The sequence below is a fragment of the Stigmatopora argus genome, chromosome 13 (genome assembly GCF_051989625.1).
Source record: "Stigmatopora argus isolate UIUO_Sarg chromosome 13, RoL_Sarg_1.0, whole genome shotgun sequence".
In the NCBI taxonomy this organism is placed as follows: Eukaryota; Metazoa; Chordata; class Actinopteri; order Syngnathiformes; family Syngnathidae; genus Stigmatopora; species Stigmatopora argus.
In genome coordinates, this window is record NC_135399.1 from 16,394,932 (window position 1) to 16,420,447 (window position 25,516).

At 41.4% G+C, this 25,516-nt stretch overlaps 1 protein-coding gene across 7 annotated transcripts in view; it reads right to left on the minus strand.

Moving 5' to 3' along the window:
- slc39a10 (solute carrier family 39 member 10) overlaps positions 1-25,516 on the minus strand; it is a 137,827-nt gene that overhangs the window by 747 nt on the left and 111,564 nt on the right. For 3 of the 7 annotated variants that reach the window (XM_077617480.1, XM_077617479.1, XM_077617481.1), the window contains 10 exons: positions 21,295-21,429; positions 16,421-16,494; positions 13,124-14,207; positions 12,461-12,623; positions 7,867-8,042; positions 7,538-7,678; positions 7,347-7,458; positions 6,959-7,267; positions 6,162-6,242; positions 4,794-4,984 (listed from right to left, as the gene is read on the minus strand). In XM_077617480.1, the coding sequence (XP_077473606.1) occupies positions 4,794-4,984; positions 6,162-6,242; positions 6,959-7,267; positions 7,347-7,458; positions 7,538-7,678; positions 7,867-8,042; positions 12,461-12,623; positions 13,124-14,185 (2,235 nt within the window). In that variant the 5' untranslated portion in view covers positions 14,186-14,207; positions 16,421-16,494; positions 21,295-21,429. Of the gene's footprint in view, positions 1-2,367; positions 2,676-2,769; positions 2,807-2,889; positions 4,248-4,793; positions 4,985-6,161; positions 6,243-6,958; positions 7,268-7,346; positions 7,459-7,537; positions 7,679-7,866; positions 8,043-12,460; positions 12,624-13,123; positions 14,208-15,303; positions 15,444-16,420; positions 16,495-21,294; positions 21,430-25,516 lie in introns of those variants that run through there. The other 4 variants (XM_077617485.1, XM_077617484.1, XM_077617483.1 and 1 more) reach the window with 4 other exon arrangements.

The window sequence follows — 25,516 nt, forward strand, 5'->3', positions numbered from 1 at the left end:
ACTGGGTGCTGGAAACTCTTGTGAGAAGCAGTTTGAATCACAATATACACACAGCCCTCACTCACCTTTACTTACATTGGCTTATGTAGATTGGTTGGCCAAACTCAATGTCAAATGTGCACTACACACGTCAATGCTTGGTTTTGCTCAAATTATGGGTGCTATGCAAAACATCAGATCTCATGTTGGCCTTCTAGCTAACTACCCTGAAAAAACTCTGGAGGATAAGCAAGGTTGTGCATGGTTACTACTCGGATGGGAGACTGCCTTGGAATACCGGGTGCTGGAAGCTCTTGTGTTTGCTCACTTAACCTCGTGAGAAGCAGTTTAATCCACAATATACACAAAGCCCTCACTCACCTTTACTTATAAGTATTTGTGTGGCAAACTTCATGAAAAATGTCAAAGTGTGCTTTTGGTAAAACTGCTATTCAAAACATCTAATATGTCCTGGTTGGTAAAGTCATGTCAAGTATTTTCTTTTTGTAGGTAAAACTATAGCGGCTCTGGCGGCCGGGTGGTTAGAGCGTCGGCTTCTGAGATATCAGGTCCTGTGTTCAAATCCTGGCTCAGTGTACCTTTTGTTTATTTTTTTCGTGCTCAAAACGCATGTCAATTTTTTTTTTTTACTAAAACTGAGCTAAGTGCCCAACACATCTCTACTCTGCTCTCGACTGGTTAACTATTTTTCTCTTTTTCACCCTAAAGGTAGGACATCAGATCTGATCTTACTACCTTCCATATGGTAAGCTGACACTCTACTTGTTGAGCTAAGTGCCCAACCCAGCACCCTACTGTGCTCTGGACTGACTAACAAATTTTCTTTTTTACCTTAACAGTCACAAGTTGGAGGACTTGGGAATCAATCCGGCTACCTTTTGCATAGAACTGGCTTACTATTTATCTGTTTTACCTGAACAGTAACAACTTGAAAAACCTGCAAATCGATCCAATTAATATACATACATAACATTACGTAAATAATGTAATGTATACATTCGTTTGCACACAATCACACACCTATACATACATACAGACATGCGTGTACGTATTTGTGCGGCAAACTTCATGAAAAATGCCAAAGTTTCCTCTTGCTAAAACTATAAATGCTACTCAAAACATCTAATATCATGTCCTGGTTGGTGAAGTTATGTCAAGTCTTTTTTTTTGTAAGTAAAACTTTAGCTGTTTATTTTTTTCATGCCCAAAACCCATGTCAATTTTTTTTTTTTAACTAAAACTATTGGGGGCTCCGCCAGCAGAGTGGTTAGAGCATCAGCCTCTGACATCCAGGGTCCTGGGTTCGCATCCCAGTCACTGCCTGGAAACAAAAATCTTGGTTCCCTCCCGCCGAAGGCGGGAGGGAACCAAGTGTGTTGGTGTCCACCCCCGCCGAAGGCGGGGGTGGACACCAAGTGTGTTGTCCCCTCCCGCCAAAGGCGGGAGGGGACACCAAGTGTGTTGGTCCCCTCCCGCCGAAGGCGGGAGGGGACACCAAGAGTCCTGGTCCCCTCCCGCCGAAGGCGGGAGGGGACCAACTGTCTTAATGTCCCCTCCCGCCGAAGGCGGGAGGGGACCAATATGTTTTGCTGCCCCCTCCCACCAAAGGCGGGAGGGGGACCAATATTTTTGTTTCCAGGTAGTGACCGGGATGCGAACCCAGGACCCTGGATGTCAGAGGCTAATGCTCTAACTGCTCAGCCACCAGAGCACACAATAATTTTAGTAAAAAAAAAAAAATTGACATTTGTTTTGAGCTCAAAACACATGTCAATTTTTTTTTTTTTACTAAAATTATTGTGTGCTCTGGTGGCTGAGCAGTTAGAGCATTAGCCTCTGACATCCAGGGTCCTGGGTTCGCATCCCGGTCACTACCTGGAAACAAAAATATTGGTCCCCCTCCCGCCTTTGGTGGGAGGGGGCAGCAAAACATATTGGTCCCCTCCCGCCTTCGGCGGGAGGGGACATTAAGACAGTTGGTCCCCTCCCGCCTTCGGCGGGAGGGGACCAGGACTCTTGGTGTCCCCTCCCGCCTTCGGCGGGAGGGGACCAACACACTTGGTGTCCCCTCCCGCCTTCGGCGGGAGGGGACAACACACTTGGTGTCCACCCCCGCCTTCGGCGGGGGTGGACACCAACACACTTGGTTCCCTCCCGCCTTCGGCGGGAGGGAACCAAGATTTTTGTTTCCAGGCAGTGACTGGGATGCGAACCCAGGACCCTGGATGTCAGAGGCTGATGCTCTAACCACTCTGCTGGCGGAGCCCCCAATAGTTTTAGTTAAAAAAAAAAAATTGACATGGGTTTTGGGCATGAAAAAAATAAACAGCTAAAGTTTTACTTACAAAAAAAAAGACTTGACATAACTTCACCAACCAGGACATGATATTAGATGTTTTGAGTAGCATTTATAGTTTTAGCAAGAGGAAACTTTGGCATTTTTCATGAAGTTTACCGCACAAATACGTACACGCATGTCTGTATGTATGTATAGGTGTGTGATTGTGTGCAAACGAATGTATACATTACATTATTTACGTAATGTTATGTATGTATATTAATTGGATCGATTTGCAGGTTTTTCAAGTTGTTACTGTTCAGGTAAAACAGATAAATAGTAAGCCAGTTCTATGCAAAAGGTAGCCGGATTGATTCCCAAGTCCTCCAACTTGTGACTGTTAAGGTAAAAAAGAAAATTTGTTAGTCAGTCCAGAGCACAGTAGGGTGCTGGGTTGGGCACTTAGCTCAACAAGTAGAGTGTCAGCTTACCATATGGAAGGTAGTAAGATCAGATCTGATGTCCTACCTTTAGGGTGAAAAAGAGAAAAATAGTTAACCAGTCGAGAGCAGAGTAGAGATGCGTTGGGCACTTAGCTCAGTTTTAGTTAAAAAAAAAAAAAATTGACATGCGTTTTGGCCACGAAAAAAAATAAACAAAAGGTACACCGGGCCAGGATTTGAACACAGGACCTGATATCTCAGAAGCCAACGCTCTAACCACCCGGCCGCCGGAGCCGCTATAGTTTTACCTACAAAAAGAAAATACTTGACATGACTTTACCAACCAGGACATGATATTAGATGTTTTGAATAGCAGTTTTACCAAAAGCATACTTTGACATTTTTCATGAAGTTTGCCGCACAAATACTTATAAGTAAAGGTGAGTGAGGGCCTTGTGTATATTGTGGATTAAACTGCTTCTCACAAGGTTAAGTGAGCAAACATAAGAGCTTCCAGCAACCAGTATTCCAAGGCAGTCTCCCATCCAAGTAGTAACCATGCACAACCCTGCCTCAACTCCAGAGTTTTTTCAGGGTCGTATGCCAGAAGGCCAACTAGGATATGATATTGGATGTTTTGCGTAGCACCTATAAATTGAGCATAACCGAGCATTGACCTGTGCAGTGCACATTTGACATCGAGTTTGGCCGACCAATATACATAAGCAAATTTAAGTAATGGTGAGTGAGGGCTTTGTGTTATTGTGGATCAAACTGCTTCTTACGAGGTTAAGTGAGCAAACATAAGAGCATCCAGCACCCGGTATTCCAAGGCAGTTTTCCAACCAAGTAGTAACCATGAGCAAACAAGAGCTTCCAGCACCCAGTATTCCAAGGCAGTCTTCCAACCAAGTAGTAACCATGCACAACCCTGCTTATCCTCCAGAGTTTTTTCAGGGTAGTATGCTAAGAAGGCCAACCAGGACATGATATTGGATGTTTTGCATAGCACCTATAATTTGAGCAAAAACAAGCATTGACCTGTGTAGTGCACATTTGACATTGAGTTTGCCCGACCAATCTACATAAGTGTGAGGGACAGCTTTGTGGCTGTGTCTATAGGCAAAGATTTGGGCTGTCACCCATGGACACATCACCCAAAAAAAGCAGCTGGATGGGCCGGAGAGCATTTTTGTGGGGAAGCATGCTGAGAATATAGCCATTACAGGTCTGTCCCAAGGACAGAAATGCAACAAATGGTGTCCAACAATCAGTCTAGCCCCACTTCCAAGTGTTTCTATTGACAATCTTTTCTTCCAGCACCGCTGTTACAATGGTCGTTCTCTTCCCGCAGATACTTTCGTAATGTACACTTTTACTTAGAGCGTCATGTGCAACAGCATGGCATTAAAGTTATCGTGCCAACAAAATCTCCCGTGTTTGAATTCTCGTCACGGTGCTTTTTTTTTGGATATGTTTGTCATTGTGTCTGGTGGGACTTGATCCAGATTTGGGCCACACTGTAACTGGAGTCAATAGAAAACAATGGCGTGACATGACAAGAAATTTGTCTTTTCAAAAGGAAAATGCAGGGCAATTTCTAAAAGAATAAAATGCATTTTGTTTCATAAAAAGTGTAGTAGGACAATGGCTTCATCCACAGGGGAAAAAAATAAAATGTGCTCATAGTCGGTGACTTTGATATATGCAACAAAATCAGAAAATGTACTATTATTTAAAAAAAATCAAGGTACAGTACAGTCTGGTTTTAGTCAGATAATCGAGTAATATTATCCCAAAAATATAAGGCGGGGAAAACGTCAAGATTCGACAATAATACATTAAAATGTAATAAAATATTACCAGAACGCCTGGCGGACGAATTTTTATGACATGGTCGTTCAAACTAGGACATGAGACCTAATATTTGGAGTAACTTTAACCTGTTCCGTGCACATTTTTCATTGAGTTTGGCCCGCAAATCCAATGTGTTCCAAAATCTTTGACCCCATTTAAACATTCATTTTGATCATTTGCGATCCTTCCTATGGTTTTTTTGCGGGGGGACTTACCATGTCCACCAGAGCCACGTAGAGGAACATGCCGGCCGTGATGGCAAAAATCCAACTGGTGACGTTGTGCGTGTACTGGCCCACCGCCGTGCCGATCAACATTCCCACGTAGGCCATGAGCGCCGACAGCACGTTGTACACGATGGCCTGTTTCACAGACATTCCCGCCTTCAGCAGCACGGCAAAGTCACCTGAAAACACACAAACACACACGCGTCATACGTGGGAAAATTGGAGGCAAATCCTCCTCTGAAATGACACACCTGAATCAAAGCCACGTCTCCCCCGGCAACCGATTTTGGGGGCTAAACAGGAAAAAGGACACGGCCTACATTTCCTGCCCGCTTGTGACAAGTGGCCTCTTTTCTTGGCTAATTACAGCGGTGAATGAATCACCCCTCCGCTGTCAGCAATCAATCAAACGCCCGCGGCGACCTCCTCCTCGCCTCTTCTTCGGCACCCCAACTCCTCAACACGCCCGCCGCCATTAAAAAGCAACCCTTGCCTCTAATTACATCTCTACCAGCGTTTGAGGCAGCCTCGTAAGCTCATCTTTTGCCTGCCGTCTCTCCTCAGTTTGCTTTTGTTGGGACGGCTTCGCCTGACAGCCGTCTCGCCGAGTCCCTTTTTACAGAGGCCAAAATTGAGAAAAACACGCTTGAGATGGCACTTGTGTTTAAACTGTCTGCCATCTGGTTTGAGGCAGCTGCGAGGAAAAACATCAAGGCTTTTTAAACTTGCGGGACGGCTTAAATCTCCGACGTTGTCGAGAGCGTTATCGTGAACGACGCACTAAAAGTTGTCTATTTGCAAAAAAAAAAGTCAATGTTATGAGATTCCAGTCATTTTAAAGTGAAGAAAAACAAGTGATGAACACCAACAACGACACACTTCAATTATAAATGTTTTAACATGATACATTGCAACGTTATTTGCAATGCGCACGTATTAAATACGTGGAAATGAACGATAATTGTCAAACTTCCCAGTCAAAATGGACTGTAATATTTCATTTCTGCCCTAAAAAAACTAAATAGAATACTTTATGGATTTTATATATTTCATCGTTAAATCTCTTTAAATGACAATAAAAGCATTCGATTCAATTCAATTTTTAGAATTTAAAAAATGCTTTTTGAACTAAAAACAAATAAAAAAAAAAAAAATTAAATTTGGGATTTAAAAAAATTGCAGTTATTGATTCATAAAGGGGATAAACAGGAAAAGGGGCCACGGCCCCCACCTTTCAGTGGCGCTCAATAACAGGGTGTCTTGTGGGGCCATTCGCCAAACGGCGTGCGATCACCACCCCATGACAAGCGCGTGTCGTGTTTTGTTTTGTTTTGTTTGTTCGTGTGCAGCACTTACCGAGTTCGTGAGGGAGTTCGTGGCAGAAAACGGCCACGGACGTACTGATGCCTCCCGTCAGGTCTGCGCTGAACGCTGCCCCTGGAGGCGACAAAGTGCGACGACAAATGTCAGCGAGGCAAATTGGACACCCGGAGACAGGAAGGAAGAAAACTGCTGTTGTCAGAGCCCGCGCAATGCAACATTAATTATTAATAATCACAGCAGATTTCTGCAGAAGCTTTGGAAGATCTTTTGTTCTAATAAAATAATTTAAAGAGGTTTTAGAATTGTTTTCAGATACAGTATTTTACCACGAGACATCACATCAACTTTTTAAGAGTTGACCGATTTGTTCAAACGCTGTTCATAAACGGTCATGGAACATAAAAAAAAAAAAGAAAGATGACAAGGATTTGGGGCAAAATAAAACTTTAAAAATCCTTACTCTACCTTTAACAAGCTTTAAAAAACTGCAAAGATATTAAAAATCCCTTCTTTTTTACCCTTAAAATGTTAAGAAAACACAAAATAATAAAATAGGCAAATAACCCAAAAGGTATAAAAAAAAATTGGCCACCATTCTTGCACTTAACAGCTCATTTGTGCATTATAGATGAAACTTTTCAACAACTTTAGGGTATTTTTTTTACAGTCACACAACCCTTTAGTTTGAGAAGTTTGAAGTGAACCTTTCTGGAGTGAGAGTTTATTCCTAAATGAGTCATTTCATAAAAAATAAAAAAAAATCACCAATTGAAAAACATATGAGAGTAGACTGACACAAAAGCATGGCGTTAAAATTTGACAAGTGTTACCTATGGCCAGCCCGTCGCTAAAGTTGTGCATGCCGTCGCCCATGATGACCATCCAGGCGATGCTGGCGATTCCGGCGTCTTTCATCTCCTGATCCGAGTGGCAGTTGGCTGCGTGGGAGTGTCCATGTCCATGTCCGTGACCGTGCTGCTTGGCCCTGTCTCCGTTCACTTTAACGGGCAAGTGTCCGGCATCGCCGGCTTTCAGGGGCGTCTTGTGGCCCGGGGAGTCGGGCGGCTGGAGCTCCGTCAGTTGGGTGTCGTTGTGCTCGTTGTGGTCGTTGTCGCAGGAGATGGCGCTGCTTTCGGGGTCTGGAACGGAACGGCGTGGTCATTGACCGGCGAGCCGAGGCCACGCCTGCCGAATGGACCCCATTGGCTCAGTACTCACCGTCACCAAGCGTCTTCAGGTGCACCCATTCGGCTTCGGAGCGCCGATTGAGTTTGTGATCCGACAGCTTTCGGCCGATTTTGCCCTCCTCGTCGGCATCCTTCGCCGCCTTCTGGATGGCGACACGTACACATCTTATCTACTGAAGGCATCATTGGGTCTTCGACTCGACACGGCTTTCTCCTTCCTACCTTTTGGTCCTTGTAGTGCTTAAACATGCCAATACAATGCTCAAAAATGAAGAGGAGGTAAATGCCGGTCAACGCCGTCAGACCCTTCCACACTCCATCGGTGCCGTGGGCGTGGTTGCCGTGGTCGTGCGGTCCTTGAGACTGTCGGCATAAAACATAACGAGCGCCGCTATCAAAATAAGGCCACTTTTTGACTTTTTTCAAGTGTTTGTATGAGAATTTGTGATTTCTTTAAATTCCAAACAGTGCGAATAAAATGGGTAGTTTGAGAACGACTGGACCGGATTGGTGATTCCGGTCGACGTTCAACTTTGCGCTGGTGGACTCACGTGAGGCAGCAGGTGAAGGAGGGCGTCCCCGCTGAGCGTGCCCACGGCCAGGGCCACCAGGAACGTCAGCAGGAACTTGAAGCAGCCCTGGTTAATGATGGGCACCAAAACCACGCCCAGGAGGGACAGCAGGCTGATGATGGTGATGGACACAAAGCCCCAAACCCACGTCCACGCTGTGGAGAGAAACAACACGTTTCAACCCAACTACAGTAATACCTCGAAATACGAGTGTCCCGACATACGAGAAATTTCGGATACGAGGAAGACACAGCAAATTTTTCGCCCTGAGATACGAGACGAATTTGCTGGCCGAGTATGCCGTGTTTTTTTGTGTTAATCAGTGCAGAATTAAGTGAAAAAAATGTTTTGAGTTATTTTATACGGGAAAATTGTACTTGAAAAACGAGTAAATTGACCTACGAGCTCAATCCCGGAACGCATTAAGCTCGTATCTCAAGGTATCACAGTACCAACAACAAAAAGCGCATGCGCCCTACTTTCCGCAGGTTTTCAATTCCCATGCCCTTGCGACGATGACTAGGCGAAAGCCGAAAAACTTTCCAATGACATTTCAGCAGAATTCCAGCTCATTTTTATTTCTCCTGCTGGCATGCCCGCGTTCAACGGCGTTGATGGAAGACAGGACGCGGAGCGGCGTGATAAAAGCCACGCTATCGTTTAAAAGTGTCAAAACAGCGCAAGGCCAGAGCGGCCAAGTTGAGGACTTTTTGGTCACAGAGGACAAAATGCTTAATGTTGTATGAAATTCAATGTCGTGGGCTTGCTAAAGCAAAACTGGATCCTTCTGGGGGCTTTTATTGACTGAAAAACAGCATGCGTGGAATGCACATTCCTTTTCGGCACAAGACAAAGATTCTCCATTGATTTCAATGACGGCCTCGTTTAAATCGGGGGTGTCCAAACTTGTTTTTCTCCGTGGGACAAATAAGTGCAAGGGTTCTAAATTAATTTGTTAAAGAGAGGATCGGAAAGATCTAATAGAAGAAATAATAATAATCCTGAAGTATATAAGGACACTGATATTTATGTATAATCATATTTACATTGAAACTATTTTAAAAAAGATTAAATTAGAAGCTTAATATGGATCAATGTATACTAAAATGATTCATTATTAATTTTAGAAGCTAGATATGGATTGCATGCGAATCAAAATGGATACTAAAATGATTTATTATTCATTTATTTTCACTACTGGATCAAGAGAAAATGTCCAGTAACCATAAAAAAAAATCAAGAAAATCACTCCTTGCTCTTTCTAACATTGTGCTTTCTTTCTCCTAATTAATAATACAATACTTGAGCTTAAGTGGAATTTGGCAAACTGCCTGTTGACAAATTTTGCGATATGAGCCGAATTTATTTATTTTCCATTCATGTCTTCCAAAACTATAAAATAAATTGCAACGTCGTCGTCTGTTTTCGACAGACAGATGTTTGGAAAATAACTTTGCTAATTCTTGTTTTCCAGTTTCGATTAAATGACTTCGTCGTATTTTTCGGCTTTAATATGTTTTTTTTCGTAATTCCGCGGCAAATATATATTTTTTCTCGTAATCCCGTGTTGAAACTTGGGAAAGCGGGATTAGAAAGACGACAAAGCGGCATTTTCGCGAGTCCACTGGCGTGGCGTTTAAAGACGCATCTCAAGTAAACGCAGCGCCAGAGGCGGAGAATTGACTAATGAGTGCAAAAATGACAGTGGCAGCCACGCCGCCTTTCCTCGTCAAATGGACCCCAGGTGGGCAAGTTTGCGAGCAGATGATGTGTCTTATGCCTGACAGAGTGGTCTTTAGAGAAACTGAATCAAGCTGTCACTGTCTCATTAAGCAGCTGTAGGATGAAGACATATTAGCCAAAAACATTTCCCCGGGCAAAATTCTCCCTCCCAAAACAGCCGCAAGTTCATCTTGGAGGGATCTGGTCGGAGCCCGAGGGTCTCTGAGCCACTACAATTTGGAGAGTTGGCATCTGGACCAGTCTCCACGGGACCACGTAGCCCAATTGGAAAAAAAAACGGAAGACATTTTAATGTTTTGCTGATGCTAGTTTTAAAGCAGTAGGAGGAATATTTTGTTGCGGTGTTAACGCCAAGGTCTAGTGGACTTAGATTGACATGCTATTGAAATAAAAAAACTCCTACTAAATCCAAATTATAGGTGGTCTTTTCCGCAATATCTCCCAAAAACGTTCCTTTTATTATTTTTTTAAACCTCATACGGTGCAAAAAGCAGCAATTGAGCTATTTTTACAAAGAATGCGTTTTCTTACATAGCGTATTTTTTGAAATTTTAGGAGGGCCATTTTTTAATTCAAGAACAAACCTACGTTAAAGTACCAATAGACAGCAACAGTGTTAAGACCTACCGTATGTATACATGTACATCTGTGTATGTATGCATATATATATATATATATATATATATATGCATATATATATATATATATATATATATATATATATATATATATATATATATATATATATATATATAAATATAAATATTTCAGCAACACGGTTATTTATTTATATATTTATTCATGTATTGATTTATTTATTAACTTACGTATTACCTATCCATGTCTAAAATGCCTTTCCTATATCTGCATTCTCACCCTCTTGCTACTGTGACAACGAAATTTCCCGAATACGGGATGAATAAAGTTATCCAATCCAATCCAACAAACTAAAGACGCCTCTGTTCATATAACCATTTTTCAGATAGCTATAGCCTAAAAATGACATAACGGACTGTTGCAGAGAAGAAAAAAACAATTCGCACATCGAATATTAGTCGCAGGCTAGAGGCCAAACGATGGAAAAGTTGCGACTTAGTCCGAAAAATACATTACTTGGATATTAAATGAGTCAGATTTACAAAAAGACAATCAAAAGTTGTGTTTCCTTTCAAAGTACGATACAAATTCCTTGCGAGAAGTGCAAACCACACCTACATGTTAATAAAATTTCCTATGGCATCCCTCATTTTCTTCTTTTATTGTTTCTATTTTTCTTAGTCTGCCTCAAAAGAGCCAAAGGCTGCTTTAAAAAAAAAAATGAGTTCCATCAGGAATGCTGAAAGGCACATTAATACGAGCCTGACAATTCACGACGACGGCGAGTTTTCACTAAACGCACCTCATCGACCTCCCGATCTCATTATCCGATCGGTGCTTTTTACTAAAGACGCCTGGCGTAAATGTGATTTTTTCTTTTTGCCGCCACCGCGTGTGGTCGTCGATGACGGCAAAAGAACCCAGCAGAGGAGCCGCTCCGCCGTTTGGCTTCCTCTCTCCAATTATGACTCCCTCGCGAGCTGCATCTTGGGAGAAATGGCGCGGGGTGCCGCTTGCCGTTTCCTAATTGGCACGGCGCAAAACGAGGGGCATTCTCGGACCACGGTGAAAAGCAGATGCCGGCAGGAGGTAAAGGGAAAAATGGCGTGGGGGTGAATCTAGCGACGGCGTGCGGCGCCTATCATTTGTCACTAATAAGCTGCTATTTTTGCCCTTTTCAACTCATTGGCGACGACGTTCTTGTTAACATTTCCATTTTTATGTCTGTGACACAACTCGGCTTCTGGCGTGCTTGATACAGGTAAACCCAAAGGAGCTGCTTTTTAATCATGATTTTAAAAAAATAGGGAACATGGGGACTGAAAAGAAACGAAAATTTTATTTACGGTTCTCCAAAAGTCTTCAAGAGCAACTGTAAAAGTTGCTATATTTGTCGCCATTCGCCGGAAGGCTTGGAAAAGCCACGACATATCTTGACGAAGCTGTCAATTTCTTTGGGCGGTCGCCACGGTAACCGAAGCCATAGAAAAGTCAAGGTTGGTGTCGGAGCGCGGAAATAAGCTACGTTTGCATGCCTCAGTGTTCTCGAGAGGGTGCTCGTGAAGCGTTGCGTTCCGTTCTTAAACTCGCGTCACACGGGGAACGGTTGAGTCCCAAAATGATGAGTTCACCAGCCTTTAAAAAGGATTTATTTTGTGCTTACATATATTGTTTATTTATATATTCCTAATTGTCTTCGAGAAGACAGCGTCTTATTTTTGGACTCTCCCGCAAGACTTACTCCAAAAGAAATCTCGAGATCAAATCATTCGCGCAACCGATTCAACATAACCCCAAATTGACGGTAAATAGATAAGCTAAAGACGTTAGCACGGGAATCCGAGGATTTATTGATGTGACGAGATCACGCGGCTCTTTGTGTCTGATGCTTAATCTCCTTTATGCTGCTGCATTTAATTAGCAATAGGGCTTACCCTGACAAATATACATTTGTGAGCAAAACTGTGGCTTAAACGTGTAAAAAAAAAAGTGTAAGGTTGAATGGAAGAAAAGATAATGGCCCGACTTGAGAGATTAATAGGACTACATTGGTAAGGTCAAGTGGACTGAATCTCAAGGCGTGTGCGTTACACTGTAAATATTGACTTTTACTTGCTATTTGGAATAAGTGTACTCCAAATGTGTGCTCTTTTTTTCTCTCTGCGAATGCTTCAGGCTGATTCGATTATGATTGTATTGAAATGCATGCTGGAGTGAGCACGCCGATTCTTACCGGAGCTGACGTTCTCGTCCTCCTGTTGCTGGTTATGGCGGATGCACACCCGCCGGTCTATCTGGTACAGGAGGGCGGGGCACAGGTAGGTGAACTGACTCGGAGAGATGAGGGAATTGGGACTCAGTCCGTAGTAGCTGAGGAGCTGGGTCAGGTTCAAACACTGGGATGGACAGAAGAGGGAAAACGTGGTGGGGGTGATGGACATTTCATGGAAACTTAACTCGCTATCAAGTATCAAATGAGTTAAACGTCATGGCGCTTCGTTTAGCGCCGTCAATGGCAGGGAATTAGTTAACTTGCATAAAAAAATGATTTTACCCTCAAAAATGTGTCCAAAGGACAAAGTGGAAAATGAAATTGTCCGACTTTTGCATCCTTCGATTGAATCAAACCGGAATTATCACCGTCCAAACAAGAAACACCCTCAATTAGTCGTTACTCATTGGCTAGCAAGTGTCCAATATTTTAATTTATATATCAATTGCCAATCTCTGTCAATGCCAGCCATTGACTTAATACTTAAAAATGAAAACACATACATTTTAAAAACCCAACCGATTTGTAATGACGCGATTTTGCCCGATTTCCGGTCAAGTGGTCGCACCGGGGACATGATTATTTTTTAGGCGGTGATTGAATTAACTTAAGAAATGTACCCACCTCCTCATGCTGATGATAGGGATGTCCATAGACAACAGGGCCAGGAACGGTGGCGGTGTTGGCGATAAGCGGCACTTCTCGTTTGTGTTTAGGAGATTGATGCTGACCGGATTCATCGCTGTGCTTTTCATTGTGGTTATCGGAAGCGGACGCGGGGGTCGACACGGTTTTATTTTGCCCTCGAAGTCCTCGCACTCGTCCTGGTTTTCTCGGTTTCTTGGTCTTGGCGTCCGTGGGGGCAGGAGATGATCTCGGGTCTTGCTGGTCGAGGGGTGGCTTCGTTTGGGCAGAAGACGGATGATCGGGACTTGAGGGTGCCGTGTCTGTGGTCGTTTGGCTGTGTTTGGGATGTTCATCGTGATTGTGATCGTGACCGTGATCGTGGCCGTGGTCATGATTGTGGTCGTGATCGTGTCCGTGATCGTGATCATGACCATGATCGTGATTGTGACCGTGCTCTGCTTTGTGCTCCTTCGTGTGATCCCGGTGGTGTTTGTGCGGGTGCTCTTTTGTCACATTGGAAGATGTAACGGCGTTATCGGCGTGCCGACTGCACTCTGTCTGGTTTTGTTCCGTGTTGGAATGGCGGTCGCCGGGATGATGCTGCCCGTGGTCGTGAGCGTCACCGTGCGTATGTAGGCCCTCCTGCGCCTCCAGAACGACGAGATGCGACACATGGTCGTGCCCGAGGTCATTGTGATCCAGGTCGATCAATTTCACCTCGCCGAGGCCGAGGCTGAGCAGAAGACTCTGAAATCCTTGGAAATCCAGCCGGTCTTTCTGACCGTAACTCCTGAACAGCTGCTGGATGTAGTAGTGCTGCTCTTCTTCTAAAGAAGCCTCCCGCGGGGGCGAGGATTCCGCGGCGGGATCGGGTCTTCGGACGTACGGCGCTTCGGAAATCTGCAAATCGTTGTGGTCCTGGTTGGCGTGGCTCTGGTTGGCGTGGCGGCGACCGCGGTGTTGCTGATGGCGGCCGTCTCCGTGACAGTGGCTCGGTTGCTGGTACAAGAAGGTGAGGACGCAAAGGAAACAAAATCGGGTGTGCCCGTGGACTTGCATTGTCTCTGACTTCTGCCCCCCCCTGCCAATCAAACAAAAAATACAACTGACATAAAATACAAACAAAGCACACAAATACAATAAGACCCAAAAAGCCGTAAAGACGATGAAGCACAATGGAGCCAAAAAGCCAATTTATGCGGACGGAATATTCAAATGGTGGACTGCTTGCCATCTTGTAGCGAGAATTCCGCACACTATTTAACGAGCGAGACGAGTCTTCTGGAACACAATACAGTCTTGAGAGAATTGGGCAACAAATTGCTCATTCTTCCCACTTAAAAAAAGCCTCAAGCAGCATTTTTACTGGAGTCAAATGATTCTCATAAGGTCTCCTGCAAAGCCCGAGGGAAAGCGCCAGCAATAATAATCCAAGTGGACGAGTATTGGCCCCAGGCACGGCATGCAGTCAACTTCAGATATTCAAGCACACGCTGACAGCCAACTACACTGAATTGATGCACAATTACAACGGCTTAGTACCAAATTCGGATGAGCAAAACAACAGGTACCACGGCAACGCACTAACATTTATTATGATATCAATGTTTCGGTAAGTCAACCATTGTTTACATGAGTAAATTAGTGTTCATTTCCCATTAAAATCCTGATTCACCCCACTGCTTATTTATTGTCCCTTCCCTACTTATTTATGTTGTTGACTTCTTATTATGATGACTACGTATTTACTGCTCATTAATTTCTCAGTCATTGTTATGAATTGAATATTTATTTGTCTGTTTGTTTGTTGTTGTTATTTGTGCACTTGGTGATGACGCTTTAAATCTCATTATATAATTGTATAATGGAAATAAAAGCATTCCATTCAATGTCAATTTGCCTTTACGGTCAACAAAATGGAAAACGCAACTGAAACAGCAATGAATGCAAATATGCCTAATTTAATAATATTTATTTGTTGCTTAGATTGTCATCCAGCACTTTCTTATCCCAGTACAAACTGGCAGAAGAGTAGTAAAGTGTCACGTGAGCGAGTGCTGCAGATAGTCGCACGGATTGTAACAATAGCGCCGCCAACAACGGTAAGGCGGATATCTGAGCCGAGATTTTGTTCCCATCTAAAAGTGCATGACCGAAACCGAAGCAGAACGACGTACCTCCGAGGACCGCTGAACGAGAGGCGTGAAATGACGGCGGATGGCGCTCGGATCGAAAGTTCCGCATTAGAAAGCTACTTCACAGCTGTCGACGGCGTTTATAACCCAGAAAGAGAGGTGACCTCTGAACCCAAACTGCTGATAGGGTCGGGTTAACAGCGGTGCTATTTTCACATCACACCCTCCAGTCACAGAGTCCCACTGTCTTTTGTTGATTACGGCCTCGTTATCTGTCACAATGTGGAACAGGGAAGGCGAACATCTTGAAGACGTTGATTAAAATCAAGGCGAGCAAAACAAGTAAAACACAAAATTCCTGAGGGACCTATATTCATCATTTCAACTGAAAACCCGCCTGTGTCACTACAAGTTCACTAGCAACACGTTGCTCTCGAGCCATATGCGGCTCCCGGCCAAAATGAATGCGGCTCTTTGCTTCGTATATTTTGTATATATTGTGGCTCTTTGCCTCGTTTCATGTTTTTCTTATTTTTATTTACACTCCAATTCGCCAGGGAGCATTAAAAACAAATAATAAATTATATTTAAAATATAATTTGGTAGATTGGATTTTTTATGCGGCTTCTGAAGTACGACGTGGCTCTTTGACTCTGTTTCAAATTTTGGCTCTTTGACCCTTACAGTTTCGAATTTTGACTCTTTGACTCTTACAGTTTCAAATTTTGGCTCTTTGACTCTTACAGTTTCCAATTTTGGCTCTTTGACTCTTACAGTTTCCAATTTTGGCTCTTTTTGTCCAACTTTTCGCCACCCCTGAACTGGCATTACAAAATAAAAATATGAGTATTTTGCTCGCAAATTAAAACGATAGCTCGCCTCCCAAAAATCTCGTAAATCCGACGACTGATAACAATGTGCAATATCTTAAATTGTGCAATATTTTAGAATTTACCTAGCCCGGGTGTGACTTTTTATATTTTTATATGACTTATTTATGTTTTTACTGGGAAAACGGACCACCAATTTTGTTATACGCAGCCGTGTATAATGACAATAAAGGCTTTTGATTTAATTGGATTGATTTGATTTGACAGTGGCAGGAAATTTTACGCTCACGTTAAGGAAACAATATTAAATGAAAGATTTGGTCACTTACGTGAATATTCTTTTTTTGTGGATCCCGGTTCTGAGGCTGATATTTGAAGCACTTTTTTTTCTCACAGCTGCACTCTGGGGAAAGACAAAAAATCAAAATTGATGTCATAAATTGGAGATCAGAAAACATTTCGGATAAATTGCCTATTCCAGTACCTTCCACTACCTTTGTGTGGATAATGTTCTCGGTAGAACCAATTCTAAGCTGTATCAGAAAGGCTGAAAAATGTATGTTAGCACTTGCTTGGCGAACTGGACGTACGTTATGAGACCTAACTAAGGTTTATTTATTCCCCTGAAGGACGCCGAGTGGTTGCCCGAGGAGAAACAGCAGCATCTCGGAACTTTGCCACAGTTCATTTGCTGGGCAGAATGTGACGAGCGTTGAACCAGATAATACTTGTGGAAGGGTAAGGCGGAGCACGTGGAAATTTAATGGAGGCACTTCATTATCAAAAGAAAGAAATACAACACTTGGGTATGGCATCACCACTCACCAACCAAACAAAAACAACAGACGGAGCAGGAATAAAAAATAAAAATACAAAAATCCCCTATGTGCGCATAAAAACCCTATTTTATTCTTTAAATTCTGTCCAATAGCGCAATAGAATGGCTGTTGATTAATTGACGCTTGTATTTTACACTTAAAACAACTGCTGGTGAATAATTGGTTATAGCAGGGGTAGGGAACCTATGGCTCGGGAGCCACATGTGGCTCTTTTGATGGTTGCATATGGCTCTGAGCTAAAATAATATGGAAACCGGTGGTGAGAGAGCAGAGTCCCGAATGCACCAATAGGAACGTCACATCGGCACTGTGGCATTGACTTTTTTTTTTCCATTAGAGTCTTCTGCATCTATTCTCTCATTGATACTCATTGATATTCATTGATTATCAACAGCGTAACAATGTTGTCAAAAGAATTTAAAGACTTTTTGTACTTTAAAAGTGGTAAAATGACTAAAAAAATGGCAAATTTTCATGTATTTTGACTTTTAAATTGTGAGTATGGCTCTCAGGGAATAACATTTGAAAATAGTAATTGTTTATGGCTCTCTCTTTCAAAAAGGTTCCCGACCCCTGGGTTATAGTAATAGTTTGTAATGCGACATAAGACGCGGACTGTGTTTTGAAATCCAGGTCACTGATGACAGCAGGATTTCAGTTATTTATCACTAAAGGGAATAACTTCTGTTTCAACTTTAAGCTTCTTCATATGAATCTCACATGACCAATGTTTCTCATTTCTGAGGCAAGCATGGCCCTGAAGGAAAATGGGGGGGGGGGGGGGGGGGGGGGGGGGGAAATCACAATAAAGCAGTTGTATAATAGCTAAGTTTTGCAGGTGCCTCGTTAAACATGTGCCAATCTACCAAAAGAAGCTATTTAAAAATAAAAATAAAGTGAAATTCGGTTTTTCGCTGGCCCTTATTGAGCAGTTGATTAGTTTTCCAAAAGTGCAAAAATACTCAAAATGAGGTAGATTTGACAAAACCATCATCTTTCGCTCCTTTGAATTTAACAATATTCCAGATCACATTCGGAGAATGAGTGAGAAAATGAGATTTTAAAATCAATAGCCAAAAAAGTATGATCAAACACACCAATCGATGCTCTCTTGTGGACAATATATCTCAATCTGAAACTGAGAATAGTGCTTTTCGTGCAATGGCTCTCAAATGTAAACAATTTGTATGATTTTAACCATGTAATGCCCAAACCATGAAATAATAAGCAGCAAATTAAAATTCTTTAAACTCTGAGCCTGGAGGAATACAAATATAAATTGTCATATGTACATTTTTTCATCATGTTCATCCATTAGAATTTTTTCAGGGCACAAAAATCTCCCATTGCTCAAAAATTCATAAATTAAATAGGATACATTTGGGCATATAGAGTTAAAAAAAAAAAGTCAACAAAATTTGCAATATAGCTGTATTCCAAAAATGAACTTCAATATAGTGGGGGCTTAAATGCGATACATATTGCTTAGATTCTTATGAAATACGTACGATTCTTATGAAATATATACATGACATATATAGGAACTGGCCGTAAACATTGTTTTATAGTTTCAAAAGCTTTTCTAACATTGTTTGGAAAGTTGTCGTAGGGAAAAAAGGACGATTAGCAAACAAGAAACAAAACATAAACATAAATAATTACTTGAAACTTAGCTTCACTTCTCTCGAATACATCGGATTGAGATGAGAGTATTTTGTATTGGCGTTAAGAATAAACAACTCAAAATATAAGCAAACAGAATGCTTATGAACGGAAAATAAAACTATGTATTGTGGGGGTGTGGTCCTTACCTTCTTGTCAAACACCACAACAAATATATAAACAGTCTTCAACCAAGGTAAGACCACCGAATGGTTCCAGGTCCAGACTTCGGAGGATTAACTTATTTGTAAAGGATGTAGGGGGAGACGGTGTGTGTGTGTTTGTGTGTGTGTGAGTGTGTGTGTCAGCCTTGGGAAAAACCACACGAGCTCTCTGTGGATGTATAAACAATCACAATACAAAAGTAAAGAGGAAGACGTTTTCAAATGTTCAAAGAACAGAGATTTTCAGAGAATACATTTTCATGAAATTTTAATCCTTGAATATAATTTTTGCTACAGCGCTGTCGCATTAATTGCATTAGTTTGATCAAGGAGTCATAAATAAAGTAAGTATACTGGCAACAAATGGTGGGAAAGTTCTAGACAATTTAGAGCAGGGGTGTCAGACTCGGGTTGGTTCACGGGCCGCTTTAACGTCAACTCGATTTCACGTGGGCCGGACCATTTTAGATATAATATTTAGATTTTTTTTTAATAAATGGATTAAAAGAACTGGATTAAAAGGCCTGAATATTCAGTTTTTTTATAGATCTAAAAAAAATGTTTATTTTAGCTTTTTTATATATTTTTTTAGATTTTACAAAATGATTTTTGAACTAAAAACACAGAAAATATGGATTAAAAAATGACAATTATTGATTTAAAAGGGGGAAAATCAGGAAATTTAATATACATTTATACTCTTCATTTTAATTTGATCCTAAAACAGAAAGTCAGCACTCATGATTTACTTTCCCGGGCCACACAAAATGATGCGGCGGGCCAGATTTGGCCACAGGGCCGCCACTTTGACACATGTGCTCTAGACTATCTAGACCCGGGGTGTTCAAACTTTAGACTTTTTGGCTACAAGATCTACTTTTCAGTATGTAAAGCATGATTTAGAAAAAAATATATATTCATAACCGGTCTAGCTGTAATCGCAATGTCATTCTTATGATGTTTGTTTACCAAAAATCCTGCTGTGGAGAAGCATGATCAAGCATCTGATTTGGCAAAACCTGAATGGCCTATTTATTAGTTTTGTGTGTGCATGATTTAAAATCTAAAACGGAGCAATCTGAATCAGATGACTTTGCTACAATGCCAAAATTGTTTTGGAGTGCCATGAAAATACCTGCAGCTTTTTGACAACAACTAGCAAGATTATTATATGTTATTTGAAATAAAAAAGATTTCACTTGATATACACTGCTTTTCCAGTCCATTTTGAATTGAACTGTATTATGAACAGATTAGAATTATAAAACAGTTCTCCTTTTGTTATGTGCCTACATACTCAAAAGCTTCTATTGAGAATTACGTGCTTTGCAGGAATGCCATTTATCCATTTCATTTCGTGCCGCTTATACTCACAAGGTTTGCAGGGGTGTCGGAGCCTATCCTGGCCAACCAGGTTTGCCACATTCCGAAGGGAGTTATGAAATTAATGTCAGTTGTTAGCAGAGGCAAGCATTCCCAAAAACTACGGCTCATCAGATTGATGAAATATTTTGTTCACTTGTTCTGGCAGGAAAGCAAACCTGAACACTTAAGATTTTTTTTTCTTTTTAAATTGGAATTTAGGTCACTTTTTTTACAGGGAAAAAGTGTTTCAAAATCCAAAATAAGACCTATAGCATAAAATAGACTGTTAATTTATTTTATTTCAGGATGGGGATATAGATAAAAGAGGTTTCCTTTTATTTTGGTAGGGTTAGAGTTTATCCTATAGTGCAAAAAAAAAAATAATTATATTAAGTGGCTCTTTTAGGTTTGGTCAAAAAGCTCTTAAAATTGCTGGCAATATGAAAAAAATGCACTATAAAACAGCTAAAAGTGAATGCGTTGAAAAGGCATTCATTATTTAATTGAAGCCTTTCCAAAAGGTCAGCGCACATGCTCAAGTAAAAATAAATTTTAGTTGGATTAATCAAATTTCACGAGTTGAATTGGACACTTGCGCCAAAGCGATGCAAATCCAACCGTCGGTGCGACCCCTAAATAGCCCGGTAGGGCTTAGTAAACGTGCCATACGGATGACTACTTCTCTCCCTTATAAGCACGACGAGCCATCTACTTTTTTTAAATCCACAAATCGTCATTAAATCAAATGAGATGATCGAAATCAAGTCCACGCCGCATAGGATCGCAGCACGTGGCGAGGATGAATACCCGATGAAGTTTCCAATGAAAACAAATCACTGCGATCTTAAACTAAACGATCAAAGACGGTGACATGTCCGATGAAAAAGATCAGATCACCCCAACAAGCATTTGTGTGTACGTGTACAATGAGACTTGAGATTAGGATCGACATAGAAGCAGCTGGTAAAACGCAATGCAACAAGAGCTAGCAGACATCCACACAGGAAATGAGTCTTGAAGAGAAGAGATCCTAAAACTACATGATTGGAAGTGGAAATGCGGGCCGATCGCGGTTTAATAAAGCTTCGCATGGAAGAGCAAGCAAAGAGTGCACTTGCTCGAGTCCATGTTGTGGGAGTGAATGAAGAGTAAATGGTTTTTTTGTGTGGTTACCTCACTTGAGTGCCGTGTGCATCTCGTCTCCGCTCCGTGCGAACAAGGGGGTGGGAGGACTTCCGCATATATTGCGTCAAAGGAAGCGGAGAAACGCCCATTCACCAACTCCTTTTACGTACGATCTGGTTGCTCCTGAAGGAAAGAGGCGGGGATTTACGTCATTGGCGTAGTATATTGAGGAAAACGGCTGCTCTGCTTTAGCAAGTTCAAAGCTACTGCTTCACTATGTACTGCAACAACCAAGAAACTAAATACAAAATGGACAGGGAAACAGGAAACTAAATACAAAAAGGGACTGGGAAAATACGCACAATATCAAGCTACATTTCTTTATTGATTCATGATCTAAAACAGGGGTAGGGAACCTATGGCTCAGGAGCCACATGTGGCTCTTTTGATGGGTGCATCTGGCTCTTTGCTAACCTGTGAGCTAAAATATGGAAATTGCTGGTGACAGAACTGAGATATTACATCTAGAACTGCTTTAATACTCATTTTTTTTGCTGTAGACTCTTATGGAATGCATCCTCTCATTGATTAGCAACAGCATAAGAATCTTTTTAAAAATATTCAGTTTTTTCCACTTTAAAAGTGGTGAAATTACAAAAAAAAATTGAAAAGGCACTTGTTTACATGTATGTATTTTGACTTTTAAATTCGTAGTATGGCTTCCAAGGAATAACATTGGAAAATATGAATTGTTTGTGGCTCTCTTCGTCAAAATGGTTCCCGACCCCTGATCTAAAACTACAAGTGCTGGGCATATATAGTAATCCCTCGAATATCGCGGATAAAGTAGACCAGACAAGGCCGCGATAATCAAAAATCTGCGAAGTAGGATCGCCCCTATTATTACTACATAGCATACTATCCATGGGGAGATAGGGTTAGGATAGCTTGAGCACCCCCACGAGTCTTGCAAGGATAAGTGGTAATTAAATATGTACATATAATCCAAGGTACCCCCCGATTACTGCCTGTAGGTGGCTGGGATAGGATAGGCTATGGCACCCCTGCGACCCTTGTGAGGATAAGCGGATGAGAATATTATAGGAGATATCAACAATATGCATATTACAAAATGGGGAAGAAGGGGTAAAAAAAATCAGTATGGTGACAACAAATATAATGCTTTTTTGGAAGGGGAAAAAATATTTTAAAGAAAAAGTGAGCGCATTGTTCCAAAACATAAAATGACTGAGCACAGACGATCAATTTTCCCCTCAGCATCACCACTTGCGGTCCCTTTTGTTTACTTTGGACTCATGATGTGCAATATCCACGTAATCAATGGATTGACACGCGCCGCATCGAGCAATCTGTCTGTTAATACGGCGTGAAATGATTTTGCGTTCTTGTTAGGCTGCAAGTGTCTGAAATCCAGGATGCTGGGGTCTCATCTTCTCCGCAACTTCTTAACGTTCCAAGTTTGATCCCAGCAGACGTGAGATAATAACTGCAGATACCCGGCGTGAACAGCGCTGTTTGACTCATCCCGGCTTTACATGTATAGTCTTGTAGTGGGAGCCGTTTTCCTCTGAAGGTTACTCTCGGTGGACATTATTCATTTAATATTCACCTAACCAAAATGGAAAAAAGCCTATTCAATATGTTTGGATGGATTTTTGCAATCCAGTTCGAAACGATGAGATGCAAAGAAACAGAAGCACTAGAGCATGGCTGCAGTTACAAATAAATCTGACCCAACAACCGCAACAACAACAACAACCGCAACAACAACAACAACAACCGCAACAACAACAACAACAACCGCAACAACAACAACAACCGCAACAACAACAACAACCGCAACAACAACCGCAACAACCGCAACAACCGCAACAACAGCAGCAGCAACAACAGCAACAACAACAACAGCAACAACAACAACAACAACCTAACACAAAACTGCATTAACATGCCCATCATAACATGAACCCCACCTTTGAAACTGAATAGGAGGGCGACCATTTTGGTTCTAGTGCGCGGTAGACGATATTTACTTGTAGGTATATACAAACTATGATCAGAAGCAAAGAGCCACATACAGTTTGGCTGGGAGCCGCATGCGGCTCGAGAGCCGCGTGTTTGCTAAACCCTGTTTTAGAAGGACAAAAGTCATATTTTTATATTCTGAACAGTTTCATGCACGAGGTCGAAATGGGAGTGTGTCTTGTGTGGAGTGTGTCGTTTTTATTTAAAGTGAACTTATTCTGCAAAACGAAGGTTTTGAAATCAGTCACAGTGCAACGTCAAGAGAAAAAAATTGTAGGAATTCATACTGGTGAAGATACTTTAAAAATCTAGTTGATTCCAATATTTGCCCCCTCCTGATTTCCACATGACAACACGTAATCACGTGACCGACCCACTGCGGTTTGCCACGTTTTACAGTGTTCGTCTATTTACAAGGGAAAGTCTCATTAACTTTTACGATATTATAAAATGACCTCTTATCTTTTGGGTTGCGTCACGGACTGGCGGGAATGAAAAATTCAGCCAGCTGCTTCTTGTTGTATTTCTTGTTCTATGATTTATTCATGGACACGGCCTGAAACGGTTCTATGACTTTCAATCTGCACAGAAGGCAGTCAGCCCCCGAAGGCCCAAAACAAGTGGGTTAGTGCGGCGCTCTTTCTGCCTTGCTCCATTCACCAGAGACACACTCAAGCTATTCTTTGCCAAACTTTGTTTATGTATAATAAATAAAGTACATCTCTATCAGGAATTCTCATTTATCCAACTCAAGACACATGTTATTTCATTTTTCGCCATTACTAATAAAGCGGGGAAGCTCCAATACGATGGAATAATCATAATTAAACAGCATGCGAGCAGCTTTTTTTTCCTTTTTAACAAAACGTTGGTCAGAATTGATTTATTTATTCCAGGCTGTAGCTTTTATTCACATTGATAGGTGCTTAAAAAACAGCCCCAGCCAATGCCAGGTACAAATTATGACAGCAAATCAACCGATTAGGGAATATTTGGGTAAATTACCTGCAACTCGGATGTTTTCCTTCAGGCATTTTTACACCCGGAGTGTCAGTATTTAACATTTCCATGCTGGAATTCACTCATATTTGCTGCATTTTAACCTAAAATGGAAAACTTCAGACTTTTTTTTCTGTGCCATTATGATGCACATGTCCATTTTTTTTGTTTAGTCATGACATGGTGTCAGGAGATGATTTATATACTTTTTTTTTTTTTTAAATAACAATGAAAAGTGCCTGGATTTGACTTGAAAGTGTTGTAAAACCAAAGTGACAGACTTGCTGTTCAATTTTGGTTCTTCACAGGTCTTGTTATAATGGATGTGTCCATCTAACTTTGTTGATGTATAAAACTGGTGTGTGAGTCAGATTTCTTTTATATTTTTTTAATAACCGAAGGGTAACTTTGTGTGTCTGCATATATCAGACATTGGCTGCCAAATGTGAGCTAAAGTGCTATCGAAAAAGCAATCACTATAATATTCACTCAAGACATTGACTGAGAAAAGGCTTCCTACCTTACGTAAGTTGAAATCTCTTGTGTTTTGTATAGCCAGGGGGAGAAAACACCGACTGAAGCTGCAGACGAAAACCACTTGAACTTTGAAAAGAAATCTCCGCGAATATACCCTCGTCACCGTCAACTATCAACATAGTTCTAACAAAACTCAAACATTCTAAATGTCATCCAATATCAAAAGGTACTCTGAAGCACTCAAAGACTTTTTTCCTTTTATGCAGCTATTGTCAATGTGACAAACATAAATTTGCTTGAGGCAGAAACCAAATAAGCCACTGTTCTTCGCCATTATGCAAATCTCATTGTTTTTATGACTGTTTTCAAACCTCTGCTTCTTAATAAATTATTTTTGCCTTGAACACTACCTGTTATATAATATATACGTATATATGTGTGTGTGTATACATATACACACACACATACGTATACACATACATATGTACACGTACATGTGCATATGTACGTACATATGTACACGTACATGTACACGTACATATGTACACGTACATATGTACACGTACATATGTACACGTACATATGTACACGTACATATGTACACGTACATATGTACACGTACATATGTACACGTACATATGTACACGTACATATGTACACGTACATATGTACACGTACATATGTACACGTACATATGTACACGTACATATGTACACGTACATGTACATATGTACACGTACATATGTAC